This window comes from Pongo pygmaeus, chromosome 10, assembly GCF_028885625.2.
Source record: "Pongo pygmaeus isolate AG05252 chromosome 10, NHGRI_mPonPyg2-v2.0_pri, whole genome shotgun sequence".
NCBI lineage: Eukaryota > Metazoa > Chordata > Mammalia > Primates > Hominidae > Pongo > Pongo pygmaeus.
Window position 1 is genome coordinate 51,662,504 of NC_072383.2, and position 27,792 is coordinate 51,690,295.

At 52.3% G+C, this 27,792-nt stretch overlaps 2 protein-coding genes across 5 annotated transcripts; both read left to right on the forward strand.

Annotated features, from left to right (window-relative positions):
- Positions 1-27,754, forward strand: HOXC6 (homeobox C6). 4 transcript variants are annotated; one of them, XM_054442410.2, is made up of 3 exons: positions 1-2,170; positions 25,464-25,809; positions 26,578-27,754. In XM_054442410.2, exons 1-3 carry the CDS (start codon positions 1,931-1,933, stop codon positions 26,883-26,885), a joined length of 894 nt encoding a protein of 297 aa, XP_054298385.2. In that variant the 5' UTR covers positions 1-1,930; the 3' UTR covers positions 26,886-27,754. The 4 variants fall into 4 exon arrangements, with proteins under 4 accessions (XP_054298385.2, XP_063528861.1, XP_054298384.2 ...); XM_063672791.1 differs by lacking the exon at positions 1-2,170 and adding an exon at positions 2,667-2,727; XM_054442409.2 differs by lacking the exon at positions 1-2,170 and adding an exon at positions 2,707-2,727 and having other exon boundaries at positions 26,554-27,754.
- On the forward strand, positions 2,754-9,734 carry HOXC8 (homeobox C8). The gene is made up of 2 exons (XM_054442414.2): positions 2,754-6,693; positions 8,060-9,734. The coding sequence occupies exons 1-2, from the start codon at positions 6,258-6,260 to the stop codon at positions 8,350-8,352; spliced, it is 729 nt and encodes a 242-aa protein (XP_054298389.1). The 5' UTR covers positions 2,754-6,257; the 3' UTR covers positions 8,353-9,734.
- Positions 27,755-27,792: the final 38 nt, after the last annotated feature.

The following is a 27,792-nucleotide window of genomic DNA, read 5'->3' on the forward strand; positions in this document are numbered from 1 at the left end:
ATCGTATTTGGTCCAGGTCATCCCTCCCCAGGCCTGGGGCACTCTGCGTGCAGATTTTGTACAAAAAAACACACACACACACACACACACATACATGATAATAATTCCCAGCCCAGGAGCTGAGGGGCGAGGGCTGGGGACCATGCCGAGGGCCGGGTCGGGCCCGTGCAGGCCGGCGCCTTGGGCTGTACATAGTGTTCCCTCTCATCCCCAGCGTTCGTCCCCAGCGTCCATCCTGTAACGTGCTTCTGTTTGTTATGGTAGAACAGCCCTGTGTTAATATATTGAAGTCACTTAAAAAACCAGAAACCCAGCTGTATCCAGTTCTCGTTATTTCTCCTCCCTGTGGTTCCCAGTCTGCTGTTGTGGAGGAGGCAAGTGCTCAAGTCGTCTAGCGGAGGCTGGAGCCAGAGAATGGGCTCCTTCTACCTTGGAAGGGCAAATGCCTGCTGCTGCTTCTCTCCAGTCAGGGAGGGGTGGGGGGCTCTGGGGGTGGGGTGGAGGCTGCTGAGGCCCAGGCCCAGGCCCAGCTTGTGCTTGCCCCGGCTGGCTGCCTACAAGTTTCCTGGTGGCTAGATGGAGTGCGCGGGAGAGGCACGGCATGAATGGCTTTCCTTGGCTGTAATTAATTGTAATAATTTATGAGTACATGAGATTGGAGGGAAGAGATAGGTGAAGATGAAAGTTAGGTGCTGGGTCAGGGCCCAGGCTGGATTCTTGCCTGGCTGCATTGGTGCTTTGGTGCTTCCAGGGATGGCTGGGAAAGAAGGCTGGGAGGGGGTGTGTGACTAGGAGGAAGGCCACGCAGGCCTCAGGGAGCAGGACAGGCACTGGGGACTGCAGTGGAAGAAAAAGAAGAAAAACACAGAGAGTGAGAGAGAAGAGATGGGACATGGAAGGAGAGAGGAAAGAAAAGGAAGAAAGGAAAGAAGGAAGGAAGGAAGGAGAAAGACGGCAAAGCCAATACAATCAGAATTAGATGTAGTTTCTACTTCTCAATGCAGTCTCAGCTCCTCGCTCCCCTTCTCCTAATTCTTTTCTTTCCAATCTCTGTCTCCCCTACTCTGGTGTTTAGTTTGAATGTTTGTCTGGGGGTGACTGGGTCACGCTGTGCAGCTGCAGCACTTCTGGGGAATGGTGTGCCCAAGGCCCAAGGAAGCTGGCCAGAGATTAGCCAGGAGTGGGGTGCTTCCTGGTGGCTGTGGGACCCCAAGTGCAAAGATGTGGGGATGTGTGTGTAACAGCCCGGTGGGGCTGATCGGCTGTACTGCACCCCAGAGCGCCTTCCTAGAACCAGCAGTTTTAATCTGCTAATCAGAAGCAGACACAAGCTGCCGGGTATGCCTCGGCCCAGCGCCCCCTTTCTCGGAAATCCCCCAATCTGGAAACTATTAAAATCAGACTGCTTGAAATATAGTCCTTTAATATCTCAAGCTGCCCATTCTGCCAAAGGTGCAGGGTGTCGCTCTGAATATTTGGGGGATACTCCGTGAAAAAATAATTAGAGACCCCAGCCCATGTGCTGCTCCCGGTAGCATCACCTTACAGGATGGTGAGACACTTGTAGGGACCAGCCCCTTCCCCATCATTTGAATCTCTTACTCTCTCCTTCTATTAAAAACTCCAAGTCGGTGGCTGGAGGAAGGTAGGAAGGGGTGAAAATTTTGTTTCGATAATACTGGGGGGCAATCAAGTCGCAACAAGGGACTTCGCAGTCGCTGAAGCACCAGCTCCTCTTTCGAGCTTAGGAGACCGCCTCCCCAATTCCAGAAGCATTGTTTTCTTGGTCCATTTGAAAGGTGCTTTGCCTATAGTTTTTCTCCTTCCTCACACCTCTTTTTGGCCATTTTGCTGTTCTGGAACTCTGACTCCTGTTCCCCACCCAGTGAAGGCCAAGACACCCCTCTCTCCCCTGGTCGGGAGCGCTGGGATGCGGGCTTCTCTCCCAGACCGAGAGCGGCGTTTCCGGGCTTCCACCCCGCCCCTGCTCCGAGGCCCTGTCGCCTCCCTTCAGCGTCCATCAGCGCGGCCTGCTTCCTGCAGCCGGCCTGAGCAGCCTTACTGCGGGCAGGAAGGAGGGCCGCGGACTTGGAGGACCCTGAGGAAAGCATGGGATGCAGAACAGGCCCACCCGGCCCGGCCCACTGTTCAATCCCAGCCCAGCCTGCAGGTCAGGATTGGAATCATTTTTTATTCGCTATCATTTACGAATTAAAACAACAACACAACACGCATCTGAGGAAAGAAATGAAAGCTGGGGGTAGAAAGGGGCTAGCAAACGCCCTCTTCCCCTAATCTTCCTCTCCCACCTCTCCTCTGCTCCTTTGTCAGAATCACAAAACCCTAAAGGTTGTTCCACTTGGGAAGGCAGCGGATAGGTACATTTCCGCAGCCCCGAAATGCCACTTTTATGGCGCTGTTTGTCTCCCTGTTCTGGGTTCTGAATGGGGCCGAACAAAACAGCAGCGCGGAGCTGGCTAGACGTCTGGGCTTAATTGTTTTATGGTTTAAATAAGGTGGACACTTTCCTTTGAAATCGGATTATAGGAATGTTTTGTCTATGGCCCACGGAGAACAGGACCTCACTGGCTGAGAGGGAGAGGTGGAGAGCGCGCGCGCGAGAGGGATGGGCTACAAACCAGGGGTCAAACAGCCTGGAGAAGTCAGAGTCCCTCCCCAAAGTCCTGCAGGCGGCGGCGGAATAGTCGGTGCGGGGCCAGCATCAGGGTAAGAGGAGGGAGGACTTTAGGGTGCGCGCCGCGGGCAAGTGGTCGTGGGAGCCTCAGAGCGTGCATCCGCGTTCGTGGAGATGTTCCAAGCCCAGAAATGCGCCTGAATGGGGGGAGATCGCGGCAGTTGCTTTGCTTAAAGTATCTTAATTGGAGAAGGGAGGGTAACAAAAAGAGAAAACAGTGTGGAACCTTTCACAAGGTTTTATTTCAAGAACTTAGAAAACAAAAGAACAACAGTCCTGGGGCAACTCCCTTCCGGGAAATCTCTCTCCTGCGCACCCATCTGGAGGTTCCTTCCTCCCACTTTCCACCTTTGGGGCAAGCCTGGGACCTCTTGTTAGCTTTTTCCCAGCCGGACTGCATTGGACCAAATGGACGCGAGGTGGCGCTGTTGCTCAATGTTAGAGGCGGCGGTGCCCCGGGCCGCCCTGGCCGCACTGACATTTGAGGCCCGGCCCGCAGCCGCTGCGAGAAGGCCCCGCGCCTCGGCCGGCCCGGCCCCACTGGCTCTGAGCAAATCAATCCTCTCACCTGCGAGGTGTAAATAATTCGCGAGTGGCAGCGGGAGATGGGCCCTCGCTCTGGCAGCGGGCTCGGAAGGCTCAGGAGGGCAGGCATCAAAAATAATCGCTTTGTGGAGGAGATAAGTGCAAAGCAGGCAGCGCGTAATTAACACAAAAAGGCAGAATGACCCGGACAAACGAACATAAATCCGTGGTACCTATGAGGGCGGTGCAGGCCTCGGGGAGAGGGACAGAGACGGCCTCGGCGAGGATGGCTGCTTTCGGTTCCTTTATTTCCAGGCTCGGGGAGCGAAATAAAGCAGATAACGTGTAAAAGAAAGCAAACAAACAAATGAAAGAACGGTGAGGGACCCCCAAAAGGAGAAACCAAGTCCGGCCAGGGGTTGCGGGACTGGTGGGCTCTCCGGGCAGGCGGCGGTGGCGGCACACTAGGGACAGTCGCATTCCAAGACACAAAGGCCCGGAAGAATAGCTCTCTGGCAGGGTTTTCGCTGGACCATAAAATGTCGAAATATCCCCCCACCCCACCCCCTAAATGATAAGGCGCAGGCCCCAGAGCGGATCCAGCCCTCTGGGCCTCCTTTTTCCAGGCTGGGAAGAGAAAGTATTTATGACAGTCTCCAGTGACCCAGATGCTGGGAGCCCAGAGTCCACTCTGTTCATCGCAGCACCCGAAGAGCAGGCTCAGAAAAGGCAGGGCTGGAGCCAAGGCTGAAGCGAGCTGTGGTAGGGGTAGAGAGGCCCTGTCCTGACCGCCACTGTTCTGGACCCTAGGGAGGCCTGCAGCCCTGGCACAGCCCTCTTCTGACCCTTCCCTCTTGCTGTTCCAATGCCAGAGTTCTGGGTGTCTAAGAGTTTGGGCAGCTCCTGAGATGGGGGTGGGATTCCCTAAATGCAGGGGATCCTGGAGAGAGCTCTTGCTGCCTGCACCAGTGAATCTCCTTTGGGAATTTGACAGAGAGTGGCCATTTCCCCAGCAATTACTTAGATAATAGGGGGACTGGGTTGGGTGGGGGGAGGTGTTAATTCTCTCTAAACCATCCTGCCCTGAACCGCCGTTCCTTCTTCCATCTCCAGAGCTGGGCTCCGGATGGGGAAGGAAAAGGTCTGGTTGCCTAACCACCTCCTTCCTCATCCAACCCTGAAACCCCCAGGATGTGGAAGAAAAACAGGTAGCATTTTGCTTTAATAATGCAAAGACCTAAAGATGCATCTGTGTTTGTCAGGCATGTGTGCATGTGTGCCTGGGTGTGCACATGTGTGTACAGTGTCTGTGAGGTGGCAGGGATGCTTCCAGGCATGTGTGTGCTAGTTTACACTGAGTATGGACTTGATGTGTCTCAGGGTGAAAAGTAGCACGTACAGTGTGTGTGTGTCCTGAGTGTGCTCCAGGATTTCCTGGGTGTAACAGCCTCACACCCTGGTGAGGGAGAGGACTGGAAAAATAATTCTTACTCATCTTTTTCATTCGTATGCACACAGCACGCATGTATTCTCACCTTCTCCCTTTTTCTCTCTGTCTGTGTTAAGCCCAAATCACTGTACACACTTATGGCCAGAGAAGGGTGCTGATGGACTAAGGTTCTTTAATCCATTAGAATTAACTTGAATGTATTCAGTCTTGGGGATGGGGGAACCCTCCAGAGAAAGTGTGGATAAATATTTAAAGAGTGTCTGTTGACAGTTCCCATCCACATCCTGGCCTGGGCAGCCTGCCTGGGGAAGAGGGGGCTGCAGTGAAGCCAGGGGCCCCACCAGGCTGAGCTGGCATTTCCTATGGCGTGGGGGTATGTGGGGACAAGTAAGAGGCCTGCTCCAGTCCCCTCCAACTCAGATGCAAATAGTCTCCTAAGAAGAAATGTCCTGAATCAGCCCAGCTAGAAACCAGGGACACACAGCTGCCCTTTCCTTTTAGTTTCCATAAGCAGCTTTGCTCTCAGAGCCCCTAGCCAAGATTGTGGCCATTGCCTGGGTTTCCTGCTCCATGCAGGGGCTGGTGTCTGAAGGGGCAGTGTGGCCCTGACTGGGTATATGGAGTTTTCCCCAGCCCCACCGCCTCTGACCCTCTCCTCAAACCATAGCAGGTAGCAAGAGAGTTTCCTGGATCTAAGGAAGAAGACAGAACAGCTTTGGACCCTGGGGAGGGGCCAGGGGATGGAGGGTCTGATGCCTGAATTATTTGGTGGTATGGTGTGCTTGTTCCTCCTCAAAGTCTCCAGACTTAGGGACCCCCTAGGAAGCCCATCTTTTGGGTTAGGGGCCCTGCTCTGGCTTGCAGGTATTCATCCCCTTGGAGGTCTTATACCTGTTGAGGTAACCTGGGTTGACCTGCTGGCTCAGGTATCTCTCTCTCTCTGAGAAGAAGGAAAAGAGAAGCGAGGTTGGGGGCGAGAGGCACCTTCACATGTAAATTCGTACCCTGGAAAACTGGCCCCAGCCATTAGCTGGGGCTGGCTCACCACCCCCCTACACACACCACACACCCCCATCCCTCCCCCTCTCCTCCCCTCCCCTTCCTCCAGGTCCCCCCAGCCCTGTACCCCTCAACCCCCGCCATCTCTCTCTCTCTCTCTCTCTCTCTCTCTCTCTCTCTCTCTCTCTCTCTCTCGCCTGTCTTCATGTCGTGGATTGATGAACGCGAATCGCGTGTAAGCGCCGCCACCGCCGGGAGTCTGAGGAATTCGCCTGGGCTGTTAAAGGAAAGAGCTAAGTGAGAGAGCGCGAGCTCTACCTACCGACAGTGAGGAGCGCCGCCGCCGCCCGCTCGCCGCCCGCCGCCGCCGCCCGCACCCCAGCGCCGGGAGCTCTGCTGATCCGGCCGAGCTCAGCACCGAGGCGCCCCCCAACCTGCCCAGCCCCCAGCCCACCAGCCCAGCCCAGCCCAGTCCCGGGGAGCCAGCCGGCCTGGGGTTCGGTCCCGGGGGGAGGGGAGTTTCGGGGGTACCGGGCGGGGTACTTGTGAGCTAGAGGGGAGGGGGCCGCGGGTTTTCATGTACCCAGCATGAGCTCCTACTTCGTCAACCCCCTGTTCTCCAAATACAAAGGCGGCGAGTCCCTGGAACCGGCCTATTACGACTGCCGGTTCCCTCAGAGCGTGGGCAGGAGCCATGCGCTGGTGTACGGGCCTGGCGGCTCGGCGCCCGGCTTCCAGCACGCTTCGCACCACGTCCAAGACTTCTTCCACCACGGCACCTCCGGCATCTCCAACTCAGGCTACCAGCAGAACCCGTGCTCGCTTAGCTGCCACGGAGACGCCTCCAAATTCTATGGCTACGAGGCGCTCCCCAGACAGTCCCTTTATGGGGCTCAGCAAGAGGCGAGCGTGGTGCAATATCCCGACTGTAAATCCTCCGCCAACACTAACAGTAGCGAAGGACAAGGCCACTTAAATCAAAACTCGTCTCCCAGCCTCATGTTTCCATGGATGAGACCCCACGGTGAGAAGCCTTTTCTCTTTCCCCCTTGGTCTCCCGCGCTCCGGGGTTTTCCCCCCCTCCCTCGCCTCCTTTTTGTCTGCCCTCGCTTTTTCTCCTGGCTTTGGGGTCTCTCCCGCCCCACCCCCGTGCCTGTGCCTGGGTGGGTTTCTCGAGGTTGGGAAGGCTCCGCTGGGGCGGGGCAGGGAGGGGGTGCCTAGAACATTTAGGGGATTGGGGTGAAGGTGGGAGAAAGCTGGTGTGTGGCCGCAAAGGGTTAAAAATCGTTTTCTCCATCTCTGTCTGTCTGTCTCTCTCTGACTCTCCCACTCCCCATCTCTAAAGTCAAAGTTGGGGAGGTGGCTGGGAATGGTACCCTGAGTACCCTGAGACTGTCAGCCTTTGGAACAAACCAGTTTCTCTAGAGGCAGGGAGCCTAGAGTCCAGGACACTGGCCAGGCTGTCTTGGGGCAAAGGGAGACCCCTGTTTCTCTGCCCTAGCCGGAGAGTGGTGAGACTCTAAGGACAGGCTCTCTGGCTCTCTAGGGCACCCACAACCTCCTCTCAGAGAACCAGCCTGAGGGCCATTACCCCAACTTTTTTATACTTCCCCCAGTTTGGAGAAGACAGGGGAGCCTGAGAGGAGGGGGAAAAAAGAGTGCTCAAAAGGAGAGGGGCCATAGAGATTAGGGGTCCCCGAGGTCCAGAAGACCCTAGCCACCCCCCCAATCAAGGACTTGTGGGGTCTCCCTGAGACCTGCAGAGTAGCTTAGGTCATGAGCCCCTCCAAGGGTGGCCTCTCATGGCCCAATTTCGAAGTACAGGGGAAAGCGATAAAGCGACAAGTTCCGGCGGGGATGGCCCATGATTTATTTCCTGGTCTCCAGTTAGCAATCAGGCAGAGCGGTGATACATTCCAGCAGATCAATTATTTTTCTTATTGGAAAAGCATTAGGCAGAGAGAGACAAGGAGAGGGCAGTGGGCAGAGCCCCTCTTCTTTACCCCCAGCTTTTTTTCCTTTCTTTCGGAAACACTCTGTCCCCAGGCTTGCTCACTAAATGCCATGCTGCACTTGTAAACAAATCTGCAAAGGCCAGTTCCTAGGATTACAGGCCTGGTGGGGGAGATTCTACAGGGCTCCCCCAGCCCCTGAAAGGCCCCAGTTTCCAAACAGACCCCAGCCCCCACCCCCACCCCACCTCCCAAGGTGAAGCCAAACCAAAACAATCCCCCAACTTTCCTGCCCTTGTCTGTCTTCTGCTCTAGCCTTTTCCATAGAGGGGAGGGGAACTGAGGAGATCAGAGAGGGGAGTTTAGAGGAGGAAGAGTGGCAAAGGAAAACCAAGCCCCCACCCAAACGTAACCAGACTGGGGTTTTCTTCTGTCCAGCTCCGGGGAGGCGCAGTGGACGGCAAACTTACAGCCGGTATCAGACCTTGGAACTAGAAAAGGAGTTTCTCTTTAATCCTTATTTGACACGAAAGCGTCGGATTGAAGTCTCTCATGCCCTGGGACTGACCGAGAGACAAGTGAAGATCTGGTTCCAGAACCGAAGGATGAAGTGGAAAAAGGAGAACAACAAGGATAAACTGCCGGGAGCCCGAGATGAGGAGAAGGTGGAGGAAGAAGGAAATGAGGAAGAGGAGAAAGAAGAGGAGGAAAAGGAAGAAAACAAGGACTAAGCAAAAAAGAAAGACCCCCCCCTTTAGCAACTCCCTTGAAGTTTCGTTTTATGGTAGCAGATAAATTGAGAAGTTTACGACTGTCATTTGCTTTTATAGAGAATAGAATGACACTCACAACTCTAACTACCTGTCAGATACTTGCAGCTCTGGTTTTATTACCTTTGGACTTCCCCTGCTCTTTATTTGTTTGGGGGCTGGAGGGGGGAGACGGAGACACAGTGAAAAGTTCAGACTCTCTGTCTCACTCCTTGCCCCACACACACTTGTCCCTGCCCCCAGCCTTCTGAGTCCTTCCTGGATTTTAAGGTCTGAGACCTGGCCTCCGTGCTCCTCGGTCTGTCTCTCGCCACACTCCCACCTCCCTGCTTCTCTGGTATTTATTTTAGAGGGGAGCCCCCTCGAAATGCAGAAAAGGACTTGTGGTTTTGTTTTTATGCTAAGGCTAGTGTACTAGATGTACTTTTTCTAAAAAGGAAAGGACAGAAAAAAAATGAAGAAAGGAAAGGAAGGAAAGGAAGACAAATGTAAAGAAATAAGGAAAAAAGCAAGGAATATCCCCTCCCCCTCCCCCTCCCCAGGGCTCCCTGCTTAGAAAACCCCCTTGACTTTCTCTAGGAACCTGATGGAAACCTGAAGGAGATGTGGGTCTCTCCCCTCCCCCCATTTCCAGAAGGGTAGATAGGAGCCTGCAGTCGCCTCTAAAATCCTACCTAACCATCCCATGGTCACTCGGGCCCATGCCTTCCTCTCCTTCGCTGTTTGATTTCTATTCTGTTGGGCCCGGCTTCCTCTGAGCTGCATTAGTGTTAGTGCTCAGAAATCACCATAATCATGAAAATAATAATAATAAATCTCAAACATACTACCTAAAGGGAACCTGCAATAATCTTGAAAAAGAAAAAGAGAAAAATTTTAAAATCCTGCTATAGGAGAAAAAAAGAGAAAAAAATAAAAATCAAAAAAAGAAAGAAAGAAACCTCCAGCATATTTTATCACTACCTATAGAAAGAAATCCTGCTTTGAGAGTATTCGTAATGCGGTTTTGTTGTCGTTTGTTGCTGCTTATTTCACTAAGAAAACCCAACAACTGAGACTGCCTAGCCCGCCAGTCCTGTGCGCTTTTATTGTGCTTCTAACCCCAGTAGAGTAGAACTAAATTGCACTGAATGTATAGTTAACTCTGTCTTGAATTCTCTGTTTATGCAATGTGCTCGAAAGAAACAAAACGTTAAAAATATATCTATAATAATAATTTTTTGTCATTTGTCTTTATGTCCAGCTATGAATGTAGATTTTGTGTCCCGACAGCCCTGTTCCTGGTCCAAGTACTTTGTATTGTATACGTGAGTCATAATAATAAAAAAAAAGAGGAAAAATAATAGAAGCTGGAATGACTTGCTTTTTCTCCACAGCTCTTCCCCTTTCTCTACCCTCTCTCTCCTTATCCCCCTGTCCAACTCTCCGGAAAAGGTCTGCTTCACTGCTCTGGCTTTGGGGTTCAGAAACTCACGTAGAGAGAAGCCTGAGAATTGAGAAAGCATGCTGGCCTGGGAGGGCAGGTGAAAGGGGTGAGGGCTTGAGGGGAGGAAGAAAAGGAACAGTCCATTGGTTGAGAGAGGAAGGAGTCTATAGGTATGCCCTTGGGGGAATCTTGGCTCCAAACAAAGTGGGTTTCCAGATGCCAGGATCCCAATGGGAAGAAAGATTTCCTCACTCATCCACCCTCCTCCTCCTCAGCCTTGGGCTGGGCCCAGACAAAGAATCTGCCCTATGCAACTATGACTTTTTCTTCCAGGGTCTGGGGCTGAGGATGAGATAGTGGGATTCCTTTTGATCTCCACATGCCCCTTGTGGCCAGACCTTAGCATCCAGCACCCAGCACTAGAATAATGAACCGGGTGGGGATGTGTGAGGCTCAAGGCAACTGGCTGGCCTGTCTGCAGGGCTTGCTTGAAGATGCCTGAAGATGGGGGATGCTAAGAATGGAGGATGAGGAAGCTTAAGCCTTAAGGAGAGGAGAAAGGAAGGGGAAAGTAAGTGAGCTCGTAGGCGACCAGCCTGGGCCCACATCCTGAAATTCAAATTCAATCCTCTGCACAGGAAGATTGTCATCACTGTCACTCAGCCCACTTGCGTCCACTCCAATTTCTATTCAGGCGGTTTGAAGTCCACTCCCCACTTCACCTTGGCAATTGGGCAACTTACCCAGCCCCCATAGTGTGGGCCACTGGCCTGGAGGATGGGCCTGCTGAGTGGACAGCCTGCCACCCCAGCCACAGTGGGGTAAGAGGGCGTCTTTATTGGTATCTTCATTCCCCAAAATGAAGAATTGAAGGCTCAGGGACCCAGGGGGTAGAAGGGTCTCTCACTTTTCTCTGGAGAGTCCTGGACTTAAAAATTCTGTTTATGCCAATAAGATTCTGGTCAAATAACCCCAAATTCCAGAGATACAAGTCTTCTGACTCAGTCAGGAGAGGGGAAAAGGGAGGGGAGGGATCTTCTGGTCTTAAAAACCAGACCCCCAAAGGCTGAAATATTTTTGAGGCCAGATTTTCTTTCTTTCTTTTTCTCTTTTCTCTCTCTCTCTCTCTCTCTCTCTCTCTCTCTGTCCTCCCCACCCCTCATCTGTCTAGCTCCTGGTCAATGATTTTCCCAGACCTAGGCCCAGGCCAACTCTTGTTTTGTGGAATTTCACCCAGGTCCCAGTCACTGGCCCCCATGCAAATCGGGCCTGAAAATCGGGCCTGAGTAGAGAATTGAGTCGGGCTTCCTTCATAGGGGACTCCTGCAGCCCGAGAAAGGCTGTAAATTGGAAGCACAGGCTGCAGGCAGCTGGGGCAGCTTTGAGCAGGAGCTCCGGGAAATCTGCTCTAACCTGGGGTCCCTGCTGTGAGCAGCGGCACCAGCCAGGTAACCCCTGTTCTCAGTGGGAGACACCAGCTATCCACCAGAGAGGCCAGAAAAGAGGGCATTTCGCTCAGACCTCGGGCCTTCCCACAGGCGTGTCCTCCATACTCCTAGGGATGGCTGAGGTCCCGTTTCGTTTTTAAACGTGGAATTATGATTGCTATTAATAAAAATATCTGTCCCAGTAGCCTAGCGGAATGAACCCAGCATTAAATGGCTCCGAAGGGCCTCTCTGCCTTTTCCCCACACCAAATGTCCCATTCATCCCTTGTCCTGTTCAGCAATGTCCGTGGCCCCAAGCCCGGCGCGTCGGAGGGCGGGGTGCGTCTGGCGCCCGGCTTTACTCGAAATGCCAGGCATGGAGAGGGCTAAGCCGAGGGAGCCCCAGCCACCCCTTCATGCAGTACCCGCTCCCCCACCCCTCCTGCCCACCGCCTCTGTTTTCTCGTTTGGAAAGAAATGGAGGTAAAAACCCGTTTTATGGGGGAACGTAATTGTGAGCGGGATGCGCTCTCTTTAGAATCGCGTCCTCCCAAATGCTCCTGCCGTCCCATTACCGGAATGGGGACCATTCGGCTGCTGCAGATAGGACTTTCTCTCCCATTCTTTACTTTTTTATTAGCCAATCAAAGTGGCTTCCGAAAGCCATTTGTGATTTGTGAAAAATAGTATCTTTCAAAATGCTGAGTTGAAGCATCTCGCTCATTGCTCCTTGAATTTATTATTCTAATCTCAACCGTAGAGCTGGAATAATGCAGCTATTAAGTTGGGGGGCAAATTCGTTTCTTTGGATTAAATTTTTTTTCCTCCCCACTCCCTCATTTCATCAGCCAAGGAAGGTGCGGACCTGCAAGAGATCTGGGGGTGGGTGAGAGAGGTAGTGAGCGTCCTGAAGGGCTCCTTGAGGGACCCTTGGATAGGCGAGTGGTTTGGTCTCCCCAGTCTTATCTTCCCCAGATAAGATGCCCTAATGACTGCCTGCTGGCTGGGAAAGTTACCCCGTCCCAACCAGGGAGAATTCAGGACAGGTTGTGCCACAGTCTAGAAGTAAAATTTCCGGTGAGCTGCCCGCAGCGCCGTCCCATTCTCCCTGCTGCCCATTGTGAAAAGCTGGGCCAGCGCTTCCTTGTCGTAATTTTTAACTACCTGTTATAAAATTTATGGGTGGGTTTGTAAAAAGAAACGAGGTCCCTGCATCCGGCCTAGGGAACTGCTTTGCTTACTATGGAGGAAGTTTGGGGAAGGCATGAGGTATCCCCTCTTGGTCAGGGTTGAGGCACCTAGCCATTGAGATTCCCATGCCAGCTTGATGCGGGACCAAGTGGAGAGCTGACGGCCTTCAAATCTCGAGCACGTGGGGAGAGGGACCTGGCTGCAACCCCTCCCCCGGCAAATAGTCTCTATGCGGGAATTTATTCTGGACTCACCTTCAAAATTAGGGGTCTGGAAAAACAGACTGCTCGAAATTTTAGCACAGAAGGTGGAATTCAGGGCAGTAAAAGGTTATTTTTTCAGGCCTCGCTAGTACATCCCAGCTGCCCAGACATTGAATCAGGAAATTTTTCTGAGAAAGGCAGGTGGGTGTGGGCAATCTGACACGATCCAAAAGGCTTACTGCCTTGCACCCCTCCCCGCAAAAAGGAAGTAGAGACCAAGATCTTGGGCTTTAATTTTATTTTTAATTGTAAAAAGATTTCAAATAAGCCACCATTTGAACTGGGAAGGGAAACTAGGGACGGTCTTGGGGGAAAATGTCATTCTCTCTAAGAAAGGGACCCCGGGGATGAGGGTCGTTTTGAGGGTCCTAGAAGTTGCCCCCAATTCTCACCTCTCCTGCTGCACTGCAGGATTGCCCAGGGTAGGTCTAGTCCCCTAGGTTCTTCAGACCACTCCAGGTCAGGTTTGGTTGGGTGGTTGCCAGTGGTCTTCGACTACTGTTCCTGTCTAGGGTGGAGTAGGGGCTTTCAGGGGTACCCCATAGAAGAGGGGATGTTGTTCTCTTACTAAAAAAAAAAAACAAAAAAGGTAGGGGTAGGGAGGCACCCTTTCAATCCCTGCAATTCACCAGCCATCACTGCCTCAAGGCCACAAATCTTTGCAAAGCTTTGAATTCCCCTTGATCCAACCTTAATGCCCCCATTTATTAAGGACAATATTTAAAACTCGGCAAGCCAGGAGAGGCAACCGACCCTCAGTGCTTGAAGCTTTCTTTCGTCTGGGCGTCCGCCCTCAGCTCTTTCTGCGCTCGCCTGCAGCAGCCTGGCCCGTGGGGAGTGGGCGGTGGGTGGGGGTAGGGGTGGGGTGGGGGTCCGGGGATGCTCCCTCTATGAGAGAATTGGGTAAACATGGCGACCGCGGCGCCCATTTGCACACGCTACACAAATGCATCGCATTCCCGGTTGTTTGCAGAAAATTTACAGCTGAGTAATAAAAGTTTACGATCGACTCACAAGTTGGATTGGCCACAAGAAGTCATGTGGATTCCATCCATGAACGTGAACTTTTTATTGTGGTTTGTCCGTTCCGAGCGCTCCGCAGAACAGTCCTCCCTGTAAGAGCCTAACCATTGCCAGGGAAACCTGCGCTGGGCGCTCCCTTCATTAGCAGTATTTTTTTTAAATTAATCTGATTAATAATTATTTTTCCCCCATTTAATTTTTTTTCCCTCCCAGGTGGAGTTGCCGAAGCTGGGGGCAGCTGGTGAGGGTGGGGATGGGAGGGGAGAGACAGAAGTTGAGGGCATCTCTCTCTTCCTTCCCGACCCTCTGGCCCCCAAGGGGCAGGAGAATGCAGGAGCAGGAGTTGAGCTAGGGAGCTGCAGATGCCTCCGCCCCTCCCCTCTCCCAGGCTCTTCCTCCTGCCCCCTTCTTGCAACTCTCCTTAATTTTGTTTGGCTTTTGGATGATTATAATTATTTTTATTTTTGAATTTATATAAAGTATATGTGTGTGTGTGGAGCTGAGACAGGCTCGGCAGCGGCACAGAATGAGGGAAGACGAGAAAGAGTGGGAGAGAGAGAGGCAGAGAGAGAGGGAGAGAGGGAGAGTGACAGCAGCGCTCGGTAAGTGTTTCCTTATTGGTTCAAATATGTAACTAATGGTCCGTAGCTGGATGGCGGTTTCAAGATAAGGACAGCAGCGGCTTGTCTTGGTTAGGGAGAAGAGGGGGCTGGCGAGAGGGTGGGCGCGTAGTTAATTATGGGGAGGAAAATTGGCGGGCGGAGAGAAATGGGGTTAAACTGGAATACTGGTAACTGGTAGTTGGGCGATTGTGTTGTTCTGATGTCACTGTGTGCCAAGTTGGGGGTGGGGAGGCAAGGGAACAGCACCTGTGGGGCTCAAGCCGGCGGTTTAGGGCGCCAGCTCTCTGCTGCCCACTGTGTCAGTACCTGCTTATTATAGATCTTCGGCCTCTTGGCTAATGGAACTGAGTCGGAGCGGAACTGGAAGCTCAAGCTCCAGGCAGGAGAGAGGACCTAGAGGCTGTGCCCATTGCCCCCTAAGCAAAGTCAGCTCCCCAACCCCCAAACAAACTTTCCAGCCTCCCCTCCCTGTCTGGCAGCCCCCTCCCTCCCAGAGAGCGCGACTGCTAGAGCTCACACATGCGCAGTGTGAGCCCAGGGCCGGGCCGCCGAGCAGGAAGCCGGCGCAGCTAGGCGGCCGGCGGGGCCTGTTAATTGGCAATTAGTGGGGAGGCTGGTGGCGCTTCGGCCGAAAGGAGAGCGTCTGCCCACCCCTTGCTCCCGCCCCCACTCGGGCGGATGGAAGGGTGGGAGGTGCCCTGCGTTGGGTGGAGGGTGGAGGTTGTAGGGTGGGGGTGGGGGATGCCGTACTCAAAAGCCATCTTGTGCTCGGAGAAAAGAGGCCTACCGGCTTTCCCTTCCCGGGTCCGGCGCCCCTCACCCCCAACCGCGGCCATCCCAGCTGGGATGCCCACTGGACCGGGATGCCAGCTCGCCACGCATGGCTGCTCTGGGCTAGGACCTGCCTCGCCTGGGGCGGAGGTGGGAATGGGGAAGGCCCTAGGCTGGGCGGGGACAGGCCCAGTCTTCCTGGCAGAGTCTCCTAGGTGCTGTGGAGGCAGTGAGGATTCCGGGGGCTGCTGGCTTATGGGGTAGGAGCGTCAGCCTGGGGTGGCGGGAGGGTCCTGGGCACTCGGGATCTCGCTAATAATTGGTGCTAATGGCCTGTTGTATAGTCTTAACCCGACGCATATGGTTTCGTAACACCGTGGCTTAATTTCTTTCAAATGTACGTGGCACTGAATGTGTTGCAGTTTGATATATGACCCCGCCCTGCTCCCCGGCCTGGGTCCGAGACTCTGAGGCGGCCCCATAAGTGTGAATTTCTGTTTATAAACGGCGACGCACACGCAAACGCCTACACACCCAGGCAGACACACCCGGAGGCGTGGGGGAGCATATTCCAGACGAGGTCCCAGAGAACCTGGGGGCCAGACTTACCTTCAATCTAAGCCAAGACACCCCCCCTACCCCCACCCTCTCCCAGAGGCGCGACTGGGATTCTGCGCCAAGTCCCAGTGGGGGAGGGGATCGCTCCACGATTTCCTGTTTAAACCCTGACCCATCGCCTGTGGGGGGGCGGGGATGGGGGAAGAAACCTGTTTTTATCAAATTTTTGAAAATACAGTTTGCATTCAGATCAAACCGCTTGGGCCAGAGCTGACGGTGAATTTTATCTCCCCTCCCCCCACAACCCACTTCCCTTCCTTTTCTGCCCCCCCAAAATTCCCCTTTCGCAGCCACCATAAAGGCCTCTGAGGTATTCTCCCGCGGGAAGAAATGGCATTTTCTCTCCCCCTCCCCCACCCCCCCCCACCCCCAGTAGGACTTGTGTGTCGGCAGAGGCGTCTGACGAGGGGCTAATTTCGCGTTCCTTGTTTACGATCGAGAAAAGCGCTTGGCTCTCCCCAAATGGGCCCAGCCAGCCGCCTGCTCCGGCTGCCACGCGCTCTCCCGCCGCTCAGGCACGGCCCAGTGGCTGACGCCCCGCGGATCCAGCCTGCGGCAGGCCGGAACCCGGAGTCTGTGGGACCTGAAAAGGGCAAAGGGAGTGCGGTGGGACACAGGAGGGGCCCGAGAGGCCCGAAAAAGGGAGCCTTTCTCCTGGCGTAATGTGGGAATCGCCGACCGGTGAGGCCTCTATTTCTCTCTTTCGCCTGCATTTTGTCCGCCCCCGCCCTTGTGGATGGCCGCTGATGGGGGGGAACACAAGTGTCCTTTGTCCGCCCCCGAAAGAAAACCTTTTCCACAGAAGGCCATTCAGGCCAGTGGAGATTCACCTAGAATATTAGAAAGGCCCCCTCCCACCCGAGGGGCAGGCCTGGGTGAGGCTGGGGTATTTCTCTTAATCCTAGAATGAGCTCACTGAGTGTGCCCACAGCGAGATTTGGGGGTGCTAGAGTTCGAGGTTGGCCGCTTAACAGCACCATCCTGAGGTGTCTTTATATAATATTTTAATTGATTTTCTGTCCCTTCCTGGCTACAGCCCTGCAGCTCCCCCACCCCCATCCTATGCCCTTCACCCCTAGACCCATCCTTACAAGACAGAGGCAAGCAGAGAAGGCATAGCAGCAGCGACCGGCCCTCTGTTTTCATTTTCCACTTTAGCCAGGGGATAAACTGGACCCCAGTGGACTCCAACACCAACTCTCTGCTTCCCAGTTACTTTTGATTTTCTTTCCCTTCTCCTTCTTTCTCTCCCTCTCTGGCATTCAAATAGAAGCACAAGAGGACCCACCAGTGGCAACTCTTAGCCTCCTTGCAGGCCACATTCCCTGCTGACGTGGTCCTTCCTGCAGGAGAGCCCTTCTGTGATTATCTAATAATAGCCAGGGTGGCTGAGAATAGAATCTGGCTCAAGGACTCTGCGCACACCCGGGGCAGAGACACTGAATCTGTGGGTCAGGGCCTGGCAACATTCCTTGGAGCCTCCCCTTCTGAGCCCACTCTTTGGGCACCCTTAGGCTTGCCTGCCCCCCTTACAAGGGGCTTTGTCAGCCCTGCCATCCGCTGTATTTCATGTGCTGGTTCCTAGCTAAGGAGAATTGGGCAGAGCAAACCCTTTCTCTCCCTGGTCTGACAGTTGTGATCCCGACAGAATGCGACCTTGTTTGGAGAAGGCGACCTTGTTGGGTTGGCTGTGTTCTGAAACCAGGCTTGGGAGTGTTATATATTTATTATATACAGGCTTAAATGTACAGACTCAGGCTTATGCAGAATATATACAGACTCATATTTCCTTGGTGGTTAATTGTATATTACCATGCCTATATTCGCTCAAATACCACTTTATGTGCATGCAAAATTTTGTTAGTCCTCACTAGATGAGAGTGGGCTCATGGAGGCACGGGGTGCACTGAGCAGGCCTTCTATGCCTGCTCTGCTGGAAATATGTGCGCACTGGAATCGGAGTATGCGGGTTCCAGTAACCAATGGATGCCATAAAGGCTTTCTCAGACCTTATTGCTTTTGTTGCCCGAGCAGCTGGACTGGGGAAATACTAAATCCCTTCTGCTTTCTCTCCACACCTCCTGGCAAACTCTCCCAACTTAGAAATTATTTTACAAGGGAGACCAGTTGTCTTGAAATTGAGTTCTGCGGGATTCTTTTCACGGGCATGGTAGGGCTGCAAGCAGTTCTGAGTAGTCAGGGCCCTGGCGCTGGAAGCCTCACTGGAGCAATGAAGGGATCAGAGTGGTTAATAAGGTGGCCTCTGGACAGTGATCTGGGGCGGCTGCTGGCCAGGGTGCTTGGAGAAGCTTGTGGAAAAGGCAAGCCAGAAGGAGTAGGGATGCAGTGAATATCTGTTTCTCCCCCTGCTTGCCCCAGCCGGCCGCTCACCCCACCCCAGCCCGATTTGCCTGCATCCGTGGCGGCAGATTGGGAGTTCTCTAAGGTCTCCCAAATACCCAGATCTGGTTACTGGATGAACTGCGTTTTAATCCTCGTCGCTATCTGAGCCAGGGCAAGACCTGGTCAGGGAGATGGCTGGTCCGGGCAGCACGGGAGAGGACGCTGGGCCCGCCGCCTGTGGCCTGGAGGACTGAGTATGGGCTACCGAGGCTGAGAATTGATGAGCCTCCTTTCCCAGCCTTTTTCCCTTCCAGAGACACAAAAAGACAGAGCAGAGGGGAAATATCAATGTCAGTGGAAAACCCCATAAAAGAAAGCAGGGACCAGAGTGGGGCTGGAGGGGTTTTCCGCTACTCTCTGTAGGTGATCGGGTTCCTCCCAAGACTCTTGTCCAGACAGGCTGCACCAAGAGGTGTGCAGCTTTCTTCCACCTTCCTCCCGCCCTTCAAGGAGGGCAGCCTTAGGCTTTCTGGGCCTTGGTCACCCCAGGCACTGGGGTGACATTACCCCAGGATTGTGCCCCTCGCCCAGCCCACGGCCTCTGCCACGGCGCCGCAGCCGCTCCTGTTTATTGTGTCTGTGAGTTGTTTACTTGTTTTGTCTGCTGCCACCCTGCGTCAGAAACCCGCCAAACCAGCGAACTCGCCCAGGAGAACAAAGTGCAGCGCTATCCCCGAACTCCCTCCCCTTTCCAGCAACCCCCTCCTGCCCTCACAAGCTCCTGCATTCTCCTTTTCGGAGGGGAGGAAGCAGAAATAGCCTTAAAACAGGGCAGCTGTTTATAGGGTCAGGGGAATTATGGGGACACCATAAACCTCTGGGTGTCCCTGTGGTGGAGAGACTTCTGAGCAGCCCTTCCCTTGCCTAGGTTTTTCTTCTTTCCCCTGGTGACCACTTGGTTAAGAGGGCCACACTCATTGAGAAAGTTGAGCCCACCCCCATCAACCCAGTGCCCCACTACCCCACTCCTTTCTGCAGGAGTTTCCCTGAGACACCGGTTGTTGGGTTTTAAATCAGGGTAATGCTGGTGGATTCATAAAGCTAGATATAGCATGTCATTCTCCTCCCACACTCCCTCTCCTCAGCCCCCCAAAATTGCGGTGAATTTAAGCAAATCCTACAAAATTAAATTGCCCCTTTGCTAAAGATCCTATATGTCTCCAATCCCGCCAGGTGTAGAGTCAGATAGTTGGCTTTTGGCCTTTAATTTTGCTCCTAGCTATTAAATTTAAAAGAGTGTCATTGAAGTAAGTAATATTCTCATTTCTGAAATTAATTTTCCCCTCCCAGTCTCTCTCTCTCTCTTTTTGCCAGCACAGATTAAATGGTTCTTTCAGATCTGCAAACAATAAAGGATAAAATTATTTATAGGGAAATGAGGATGCTGTTTTATTGTTGGCGTATTGTTCCAGAACATAACAACATCTTATTTTCAAGCAGGAGAAGTTAGACCAGGGGGAGAAAGAGGGGGAAAGAAAAAAACATGAAGGGAGGGCGGGAACCCACACACAAAACTCCTGCCATGCATAACTGGTAGGACATTTACAATTTCTATATGACAACTCACTGTGATGTCATAATACCAGTTCCTGAATTTTATAATTCTCATGAACCTCTCAAATGGGTTCAAGCAGTGCTTCATGTGGAGGGGTATAGAAGAAGCCAGGAGGCTGGGGATCCTTTGACCCAGCGCAGAGCAGCACACCCTGTATTGCGGCCTCTTCCTCATGTGACATCCTCTTGAGGCCCTATTCTGGGGGCTGAAAATATTCTGGATATTCTGCATTTTAATTTTTCTCCTGGGCCAAGCAGGGCCACTTGCTTTGCCCCCTCAAGTGTCCCTAGGCGTCTAAGCTCTCTCCCCATTCCCAGCTCACAGAGAGCTGTGTCCCCAGGCACTCCCCAAGCCCCCTCCTCAGCTAATACTCAGCTGCTTGGAATAGAGGTGGGAGGCTTGGGCACCAGCCCCCAAAAAGCCAGAAATGATTTTTTCCAGATGGAGCTGGAAGGGGGCTCAGGGCTGAGTGTGATGGGGTAGAGATGTTTGGGACCTATTTTACGTTTTAACCTTAAGTCAGAGAAGTGAATTGAGAAGCCAAACAGATGCCAGTGTTAGAGTTTGTATCTGCTGATGGTAGCAGCAATAAGTGAAGTGCTGGTAAGGAAAGGTCAGGCAGAAATCTGGAAAGAAAGAGGGAGGAGAGGAAATGTGACATGAGTTAGCAGAGCCCCTCCATATACCTTTCTTCTCCATTTAATTGTAATAAAGCAAAAGCAGCTCGGGTAGCCTCTCAACCTCTTAGCTCAAAAGAGGAGTCACCAGCGCAGGCCTCGGAGGTGTTTGGGGGCAGTTCTCAGGAGCTTAACATGCCCAATCTGCCCTCTTCCTCCTTTCCCCCCCGCCCCCGCTGATCCCCAGCTCCCTTGAACTGGTCAGCCCCGGCCCTGTCCCCAAAATATTAGCACCCCCAAATGGGATCCATTTCCGTGTTAGATGTGTCAAATTTCACTTTTCTCCATGCCTAAACTTTGAAAGGAGGAGTGTTCCTTTTTGGAATGCGGTGTGTGTTGGGGGGGCAGGTGTGTGCTCAGATAGCTTCCCCCATCATATCTATGGGAAACTGGAAGCCCCTTAGGTGAGCCATGCTTTGGTGTTCCCAAACAGCATTCCCTGCATTCAGGTTCTCTGGCAGACCAGGAGGCTCTTTGCGATCTGATCCTTTGACTAGGAGTTCCATGGAGATCAAAGGAGCTTATTTCTACACAAAACACCAGGCATTTGGAGTAGAATTTATTTTTTAATTTCTAAATAAAAAAGTCTAATCATAGACCAATTGGGCCAACTGAGCAGTCGCTCCAGAACAGCAAAGCCTTAACCAAATAGTGTGATTATGAGGGGAGCTGAGCAATTACTGAAACTCGGCTTTCTCCGTAAGAGGGATTTTAGCCCTCGCCCAGTGGCACAAAAGGAGCCAGCGGGGCAACCGTTCTTCTCTTGCTCAGAAAAGTGAGACTTGGGGGTGGTGGGGGCAGGGTCGGGCAGCTGCGGTCTCGTCCAGGCAGCTGAGCACCCAGGCCAAGCGCTGAGGCTGAGCACTGAGTCCTGAGGCTCCAGTGCTTGGGTCCCTGAGCAGCCTCCGGAGGCACCGAGCTGTAGTTGCGGCGCGGCAGCCAGGAATGGAGTATGTGTATCTGTGTGCGAGGGTTGGTGAGTTACAAACATCCGCGCAGAGTTAGGGGATCTGGGGAGAGAGAGGAGACAGGGAGAACACAACTAAGGAGGACCTCTGGAAAATATTGTCCCCAAATAAAAATTCCAGATCTCATCCCTCTCACTTCAAATATCCCTCCCCAAGAAATTAATATATTTCCCAGAGCTGAGTGGAAAGCAAAAGCCAGCAAGGTGAGGCCTGCCCACGAACTTCTTCAGGCTGGGTCCAGACCCACCCACCCTTTCCCCAGTTCAGAGCTCACAGGCCCCCAGCCTTTCCCTGGCCTAAAGGGGAGTAAGGCTGGAGTGGTAGCATTTAACTTGCCTAGGGAAATTCCCAAGTGCCCAGGCTGCAATGCCACCCTTATCCTTGGGGACTCCAGGCCAGTGACTGCACCCCACTCAGGTCCAAGGCACAGGCAGTAAATTTCTCTCCTATAATTAGCACTATCAAAAGCATGTGTTTTGCATTGGAGAGGACTGGAGAAGCAAGTGGCAACTTTTCCCCGTATTCTTTTTCTGTGTTTTTTGAATTCTGTTTTTGAATCCACTAATTAAGGCTTCTCTGAAAGTGAACATCTGCTCTGGACACCAAGCCCCTTCCGAATGCCTGATTCGGGAGGCCAAGGGGCCAGAGCAGCAGCAAGGAGACCTGCAAGCCTGATGGGGTTGGGGGGTAGTGTTTTCTGATTTCTCTAGGCTTGTTTTATAGAAACAAAGAACAAGTTCTCTCCTCTCCTTCCCAAGACTTGTGCATATTTACAGAGCACAACTGCAGTTTTAATAAAACATCTGTTCTTGCTTCTGCTGATGAGTTTCCATAATTGTTTTCAGACAAATTTAACAGGAAAATATAAATATATTTAGAAAAATCTAAGTCCCAGCTTTCCCCCTATAGACAGCCATTCTTTTGCCAAAAAATAAAATTAACATGAAATGGGAAAAAGAAAATATAATCCAATGTAGGGAAGATCGGGCTCATCTGACCTGCTCTCCCCCCTTGGAGCGAATCCTTTCAGCAAATTTCAGCTGCATAATTAAAGATCTAGGAGAAAGAAGAGGGCTTCTTCTTTCCTCAGGAATGAAAGGTAATGGGGGGAGGTGTTGAAAATTAATTTTGCCAAAAGTCTTTAAGCAGTGGAGGAATTTATTTGTATTTCTGTTTCCCCTTCTCTCCCCCTTCCAGCATTTCTGCCTTTTTCACCCAGCAGCTGGTTTCTGTTCATTATAAATCGGCGAGACCTTTCAGTCTCTGCCCTCTGTTTAGGGACGTCATAAAACACTTAACTTTCCGGGGCTGAGGCTCACATTCTGCTTCTCAGGTCGCCAACCTCCCTGAGCCCACCGACTTTAGGCCCCAGTAGAGAATCTCCCCAACTTTGGGGCCCCTTTCCTCTCCAGACATGGTTGAGGAGGGGCTCAAGGAAACCTAGGCATCCTTGCTGGGGGCTGTAGTCCATGCTACCCCAGAAGCCCCTTCTTTCTTCCAAGGTCCTTCCCTCCCCCACCCAGACATAAAAGAGATTTTTAAATACATAGAAAATCAACACTCATTGAAAGCGAAACCTCATTAAGACATCCTATCTTCCATCATTCAATTTGTTGTACATTGCAACAATTTAATATCTTGAAGGAAATATCACTGACATGATTTATCCCTCTAGCAATCTCTCTCTGAAATTGGGAGGGGGGGACAGAGTTACTCTCTCTTCCGGCCTCTTCTACTTGTTACACCACTATCCTTAGGGCAGAAAGGAGGCTGGGAACTCTGAGAGAGGCTACTTGTGTCCAGGGGTGCACTGACTTGTTCCCTAGCTCAGCCCCCAGAGTACTCCTGCCTTGTTGTCTCTCCCCCACCTCTTGCCCTCCAGGGGGCCTGAAGCCTCAGCCAGCTGTTGGAAACCTCTGCTCAGGCATGCCATGAATTCGAGGACAGCTGGATTCTAGGGCAAAAAGCAACTCACATTGGTGTCTATGTTTGTGTACCTGCCAAGTCACCCCAAAATGAGATAACTCATCTAAAAATTTTTTCTTAATTTAAAAATCCTCCTCTACCCTTTCCCCTTCATTTCCTTGGGGAGAAGAAAGTGTGGTCTAGAAGGAGGAACCTTTATAATTATTGGAGTCTTTCCCCTTCCCTTCCAAATACCGACAAATTTCTGTCCTTTCTAGAGGATTGGGGCCGTATTTTTTAAAACCAACACAAATTGTCTGGCAGGAAGACTCTTCAACCCCCTAACGAGGTTCATGTATTAACTAACATGTTGTCTCTACCAGCTCCTGCACACTGTCTGCTTTTGGGTTCGAAACTTTATTTTTCCCCCCTAGCGACACTCCAGGGAAACCTTAACGTTACAGAAGATGAATAAACGAGTTTTTTCTCAGCATAGTCCCGTTTATGGCTTTATTGCTACCCATTGATTACTCCGCTTTGTTACACAGAAGGAAAAGATCATAAAATCCGGCGACATCCGGGTTCTTGTTATAGCCAGCTTTCCCCCCGCAACCCACCCAAAAATGGTGGGGGGGAAATATGAGCTTTCACTGCTCCCTGCACACTCCCCACCACCTTTCTTTGTCAACTCAAGGCATTTTCAGCCTATATCACGATATCAAATTAAGTTTGGACTAATCAGGAGAAAACCCCCATCTGCACACTTTCCGCTGTTTCAGTTCGCCTACTGCGGCTCCCTCACAAGCCTCGGATTCAGCTGCCTTTTCGTAACCGTCTCTTCCCTTTTTTTAGCCCCAAGATGGGGGAATAAAATGGGGGTTGAGGCTGCTGAGAGGCCCATCCCCACCACGGGTGACTGGCACTTGGGTGAGAGCTCCTTAGAACCCCTTTCTGAAGTCTCCAAGCCTCATAGCTCAGGTCCAGGGGCGCCTCCACTGGCGGTGCCCTGAGTCTGGAGGGGGCAGGGGGGCTTCTGACCAAGGCAGGGGCTTGAGCCTGCAGGAAGCTAACTGTCCATCAGAGCCCCACCAGCCTTCTCTTTCTGGCTGGATCCTGTGTGAATTACCCCACCGGCCCTCAGTGGCTCCAAATCATAAATTCTCACCAACATAAACAGGAGTTGATGTCTCTAGAAAGATTCTCAGAGTTTTCGTTCTTCCTTTCTCTCTCTCTCTTTCTCTCTGTCTCTCCCCCTCCGGTGCCACCTCCCTACATTTTACTTCTTTTTCTCCTTTTTCTATTGCATTTTTATACATTTTCCCTTTTAGGCAAAAATGCTGGAAGAGTTTTCCCAAAAGAGGGGTCCTGAGGAGGAGGCAGGAGGGAGCCAGGAGGCAAAGGAGAGCAGATGCTTGGCCCATTTGCCCACTCCAGCTCTGCCACTGTATCCTGAAGTCTTGCCCCTTTAGACCTAGTTGTTCCCCACATCCCTACTACATTCAAGACTCTCAGCCACACTCTACTTACTCAGGGGAATAGGTTTTATGAAATTTCTTTCTACTTTTGATTTTTTTTAATTATTGGTGAAAAAAATACTAGTTTAGTGATGGGACTGACTCCATGGAGTGTCAAACCAGGATTTCCTGCAGGATTTCTGGGGACCCCCTCCTATGCTGGGAGGGAGTTCCTCCCTTGGAGAAATCAGGATGTAATTTTAGAAGGGGGCAGATATAAAAGATGAAACCAGATTGAAAATACAGGGGTTTCTCTAGCCCTGGCTCTGGCCACAGCACAGCAAAGTTAGCTGGGGCTGAGAGATTTCCTGGTAGTACAGCTCTCCTTCCCTGAGTCCCAAGGCCCTGCTCAGGTACATGCACCCCTCCTTCACCACCAAACCAGTTCCCTTACATATATATTTTTAAAAGAAATCCAAGTCTTACTTTCAAAGCACACACTTAGTCTCAACTAGGGAATCAACAGAAGCAGAAGCGATTTTTTTCCCCCTTCTTGACATCTGGCTTGCGATTGGCTGGGAGGGGGTCAGCTGACTTTGTCATTTTGTCTGTCCTGGATTGGAGCCGTCCCTATAACCATCTAGTTCCGAGTACAAACTGGAGACAGAAATAAATATTAAAGAAATCATAGCCCGACCAGGTAAAGGCAAAGGAATGAATTCCTACTTCACTAACCCTTCCTTATCCTGCCACCTCGCCGGGGGCCAGGACGTCCTCCCCAACGTCGCCCTCAATTCCACCGCCTATGATCCAGTGAGGCATTTCTCGACCTATGGAGCGGCCGTTGCCCAGAACCGGATCTACTCGACTCCCTTTTATTCGCCACAGGAGAATGTCGTGTTCAGTTCCAGCCGGGGGCCGTATGACTATGGATCTAATTCCTTTTACCAGGAGAAAGACATGCTCTCAAACTGCAGACAAAACACCTTAGGACATAACACACAGACCTCAATCGCTCAGGATTTTAGTTCTGAGCAGGGCAGGACTGCGCCCCAGGACCAGAAAGCCAGTATCCAGATTTACCCCTGGATGCAGCGAATGAATTCGCACAGTGGTGAGTTTTACAGCTCCGAGATATAAATTAAATAAACTGAACTGGCTTTATGACCGGCTTCCCTAGAAGAACGGGCGGAGAGAGTTTTTTATGGCCCCATAAAAACAATCACGCTCGTCTCCTCGCCGAGACAGGGCCCCCTCTTCTGCCCCCTCAGCTCGCCTCTCGCTTGCTTGCAGGGGCCTGGCCCCCTTGGCCCCTGACGGATTGGGGGGCTCCAAGGCGAGCTGAGGGGGCAGGAACAGGGCAGGGGATGAGGGGAGGGAGCAGAAGATAGGGGAGCCCCCCAAAGTGGAGTCAGTCTGAAGAGAAGGGAGGGGGAGAGGAGAGGCAGATAAGTGGGGAAGGAGAGGCAGATAAGTGGGGAGAAGTTTCCAAGGAACTAGGATGCTTGGGGAGATGGGGGAGCCCAGTCCTTGAGAAAGGGGGCCCTCATCCCCATTATCTGGGATTTTTCAAAAATCTGCTTTTAGACTTGCAGCTTTCTGTTTGCCTTTTGCTCCGCCCCCCCCCCCCCCCCCCGCCCCGCCACACCACACACCTTTCTTTGGGACACACAGGTCCCACCTTATGGGAGGTCTGAATGAAGTTGGGGTCCTCGCTGTACCCCCAGTGGGTGTGGGGCAGGGCAAAAGGGAGAAGACTGGAGCCCTAAGGGGGCTGTGAGCTGCTGGCCAGGTTGGGAGGGTCAGGACTTTGCTAGGCAAAACAGTCTGCAGAGGACGCTTTGCTGATTGCTTTTAGTATGTTTTGTGCCCGGATCTTTAGGGGTCGGCTACGGAGCGGACCGGAGGCGCGGCCGCCAGATCTACTCGCGGTACCAGACCCTGGAACTGGAGAAGGAATTTCACTTCAATCGCTACCTAACGCGGCGCCGGCGCATCGAGATCGCCAACGCGCTTTGCCTGACCGAGCGACAGATCAAAATCTGGTTCCAGAACCGCCGGATGAAGTGGAAAAAAGAATCTAATCTCACATCCACTCTCTCGGGGGGCGGCGGAGGGGCCACCGCCGACAGCCTGGGCGGAAAAGAGGAAAAGCGGGAAGAAACAGAAGAGGAGAAGCAGAAAGAGTGACCAGGACTGTCCCTGCCACCACCCCTCTCTCCCTTTCTCCCTCGCTCCCCCCCACAACTCTCCCCTAATCACACACTCTGTATTTATCACTGGCACAATTGATGTGTTTTGATTCCCTAAAACAAAATTAGGGAATCAAATGTGGACCTGAAAGTCAGCTCTGGACCCCCTTCCTCACCGCACAACTCTCTTTCACCACGCGCCTCCTCCTCCTCGCTCCCTTGCTAGCTCGTTCTCGGCTATTCTGCAAGCCCCTTTCCCCGTCCAGGCCTTGGGGGTTCGGACCCTGAACTCAGACTCTACAGATTGCCCTCCAAGTGAGGACCTGGCTACCCCCACTCCCTCGACGCCCCCACCCCCGCCCCCCGTGCAGAGAGCCAGCCGGCTCCTGGGCCTGGGGCCTCTGCTCCAGGGCCTCAGGGCCCGGCCTGGCAGCCGGGGAGGGCCGGAGGCCCAAGGAGGGCGCGCCTTGGCCCCACACCAACCCCCAGGGCCTCCTCGCAGTCCCTGCCTAGCCCCTCTGCCCCAGCAAATGCCCAGCCCAGGCAAATTGTATTTAAAGAATCCTGGGGGTCATTATGGCATTTTACAAACTGTGACCGTTTCTGTGTGAATATTTTTAGCTGTATTTGTGGTCTCTGTATTTATATTTATGTTTAGCACCGTCAGTGTTCCTATCCAATTTCAAAAAAGGAAAAAAAAAGAGGGAAAATTACAAAAAGAGAGAAAAAAAGTGAATGACGTTTGTTTAGCCAGTAGGAGAAAATAAATAAATAAATAAATCCCTTCGTGTTACCCTCCTGTATAAATCCAACCTCTGGGTCCGTTCTCGAATATTTAATAAAACTGATATTATTTTTAAAAGTTTATACCGGGAATTCTGTTAATTCGCTCGCCCGCCGGCCTC

What these genes read in the sequence shown, in the direction of transcription:
- HOXC6 (XM_054442410.2), top strand. Translation starts at nt 1,931, where the DNA reads ATGCGGGCTTCTCTCCCAGACCGAGAGCGGCGTTTCCGGGCTTCCACC. An exon ending in AATCCCAGCCCAGCCTGCAG is followed by an intron (nt 2,171 to 25,463) that starts GTCAGGATTGGA and finishes GCCGGGGGCCAG; the next exon opens with GACGTCCTCCCCAACGTCGC. An exon ending in GCGAATGAATTCGCACAGTG is followed by an intron (nt 25,810 to 26,577) that starts GTGAGTTTTACA and finishes CCGGATCTTTAG; the next exon opens with GGGTCGGCTACGGAGCGGAC.
- HOXC8 (XM_054442414.2), top strand. Translation starts at nt 6,258, where the DNA reads ATGAGCTCCTACTTCGTCAACCCCCTGTTCTCCAAATACAAAGGCGGC. An exon ending in TCCATGGATGAGACCCCACG is followed by an intron (nt 6,694 to 8,059) that starts GTGAGAAGCCTT and finishes TCTTCTGTCCAG; the next exon opens with CTCCGGGGAGGCGCAGTGGA.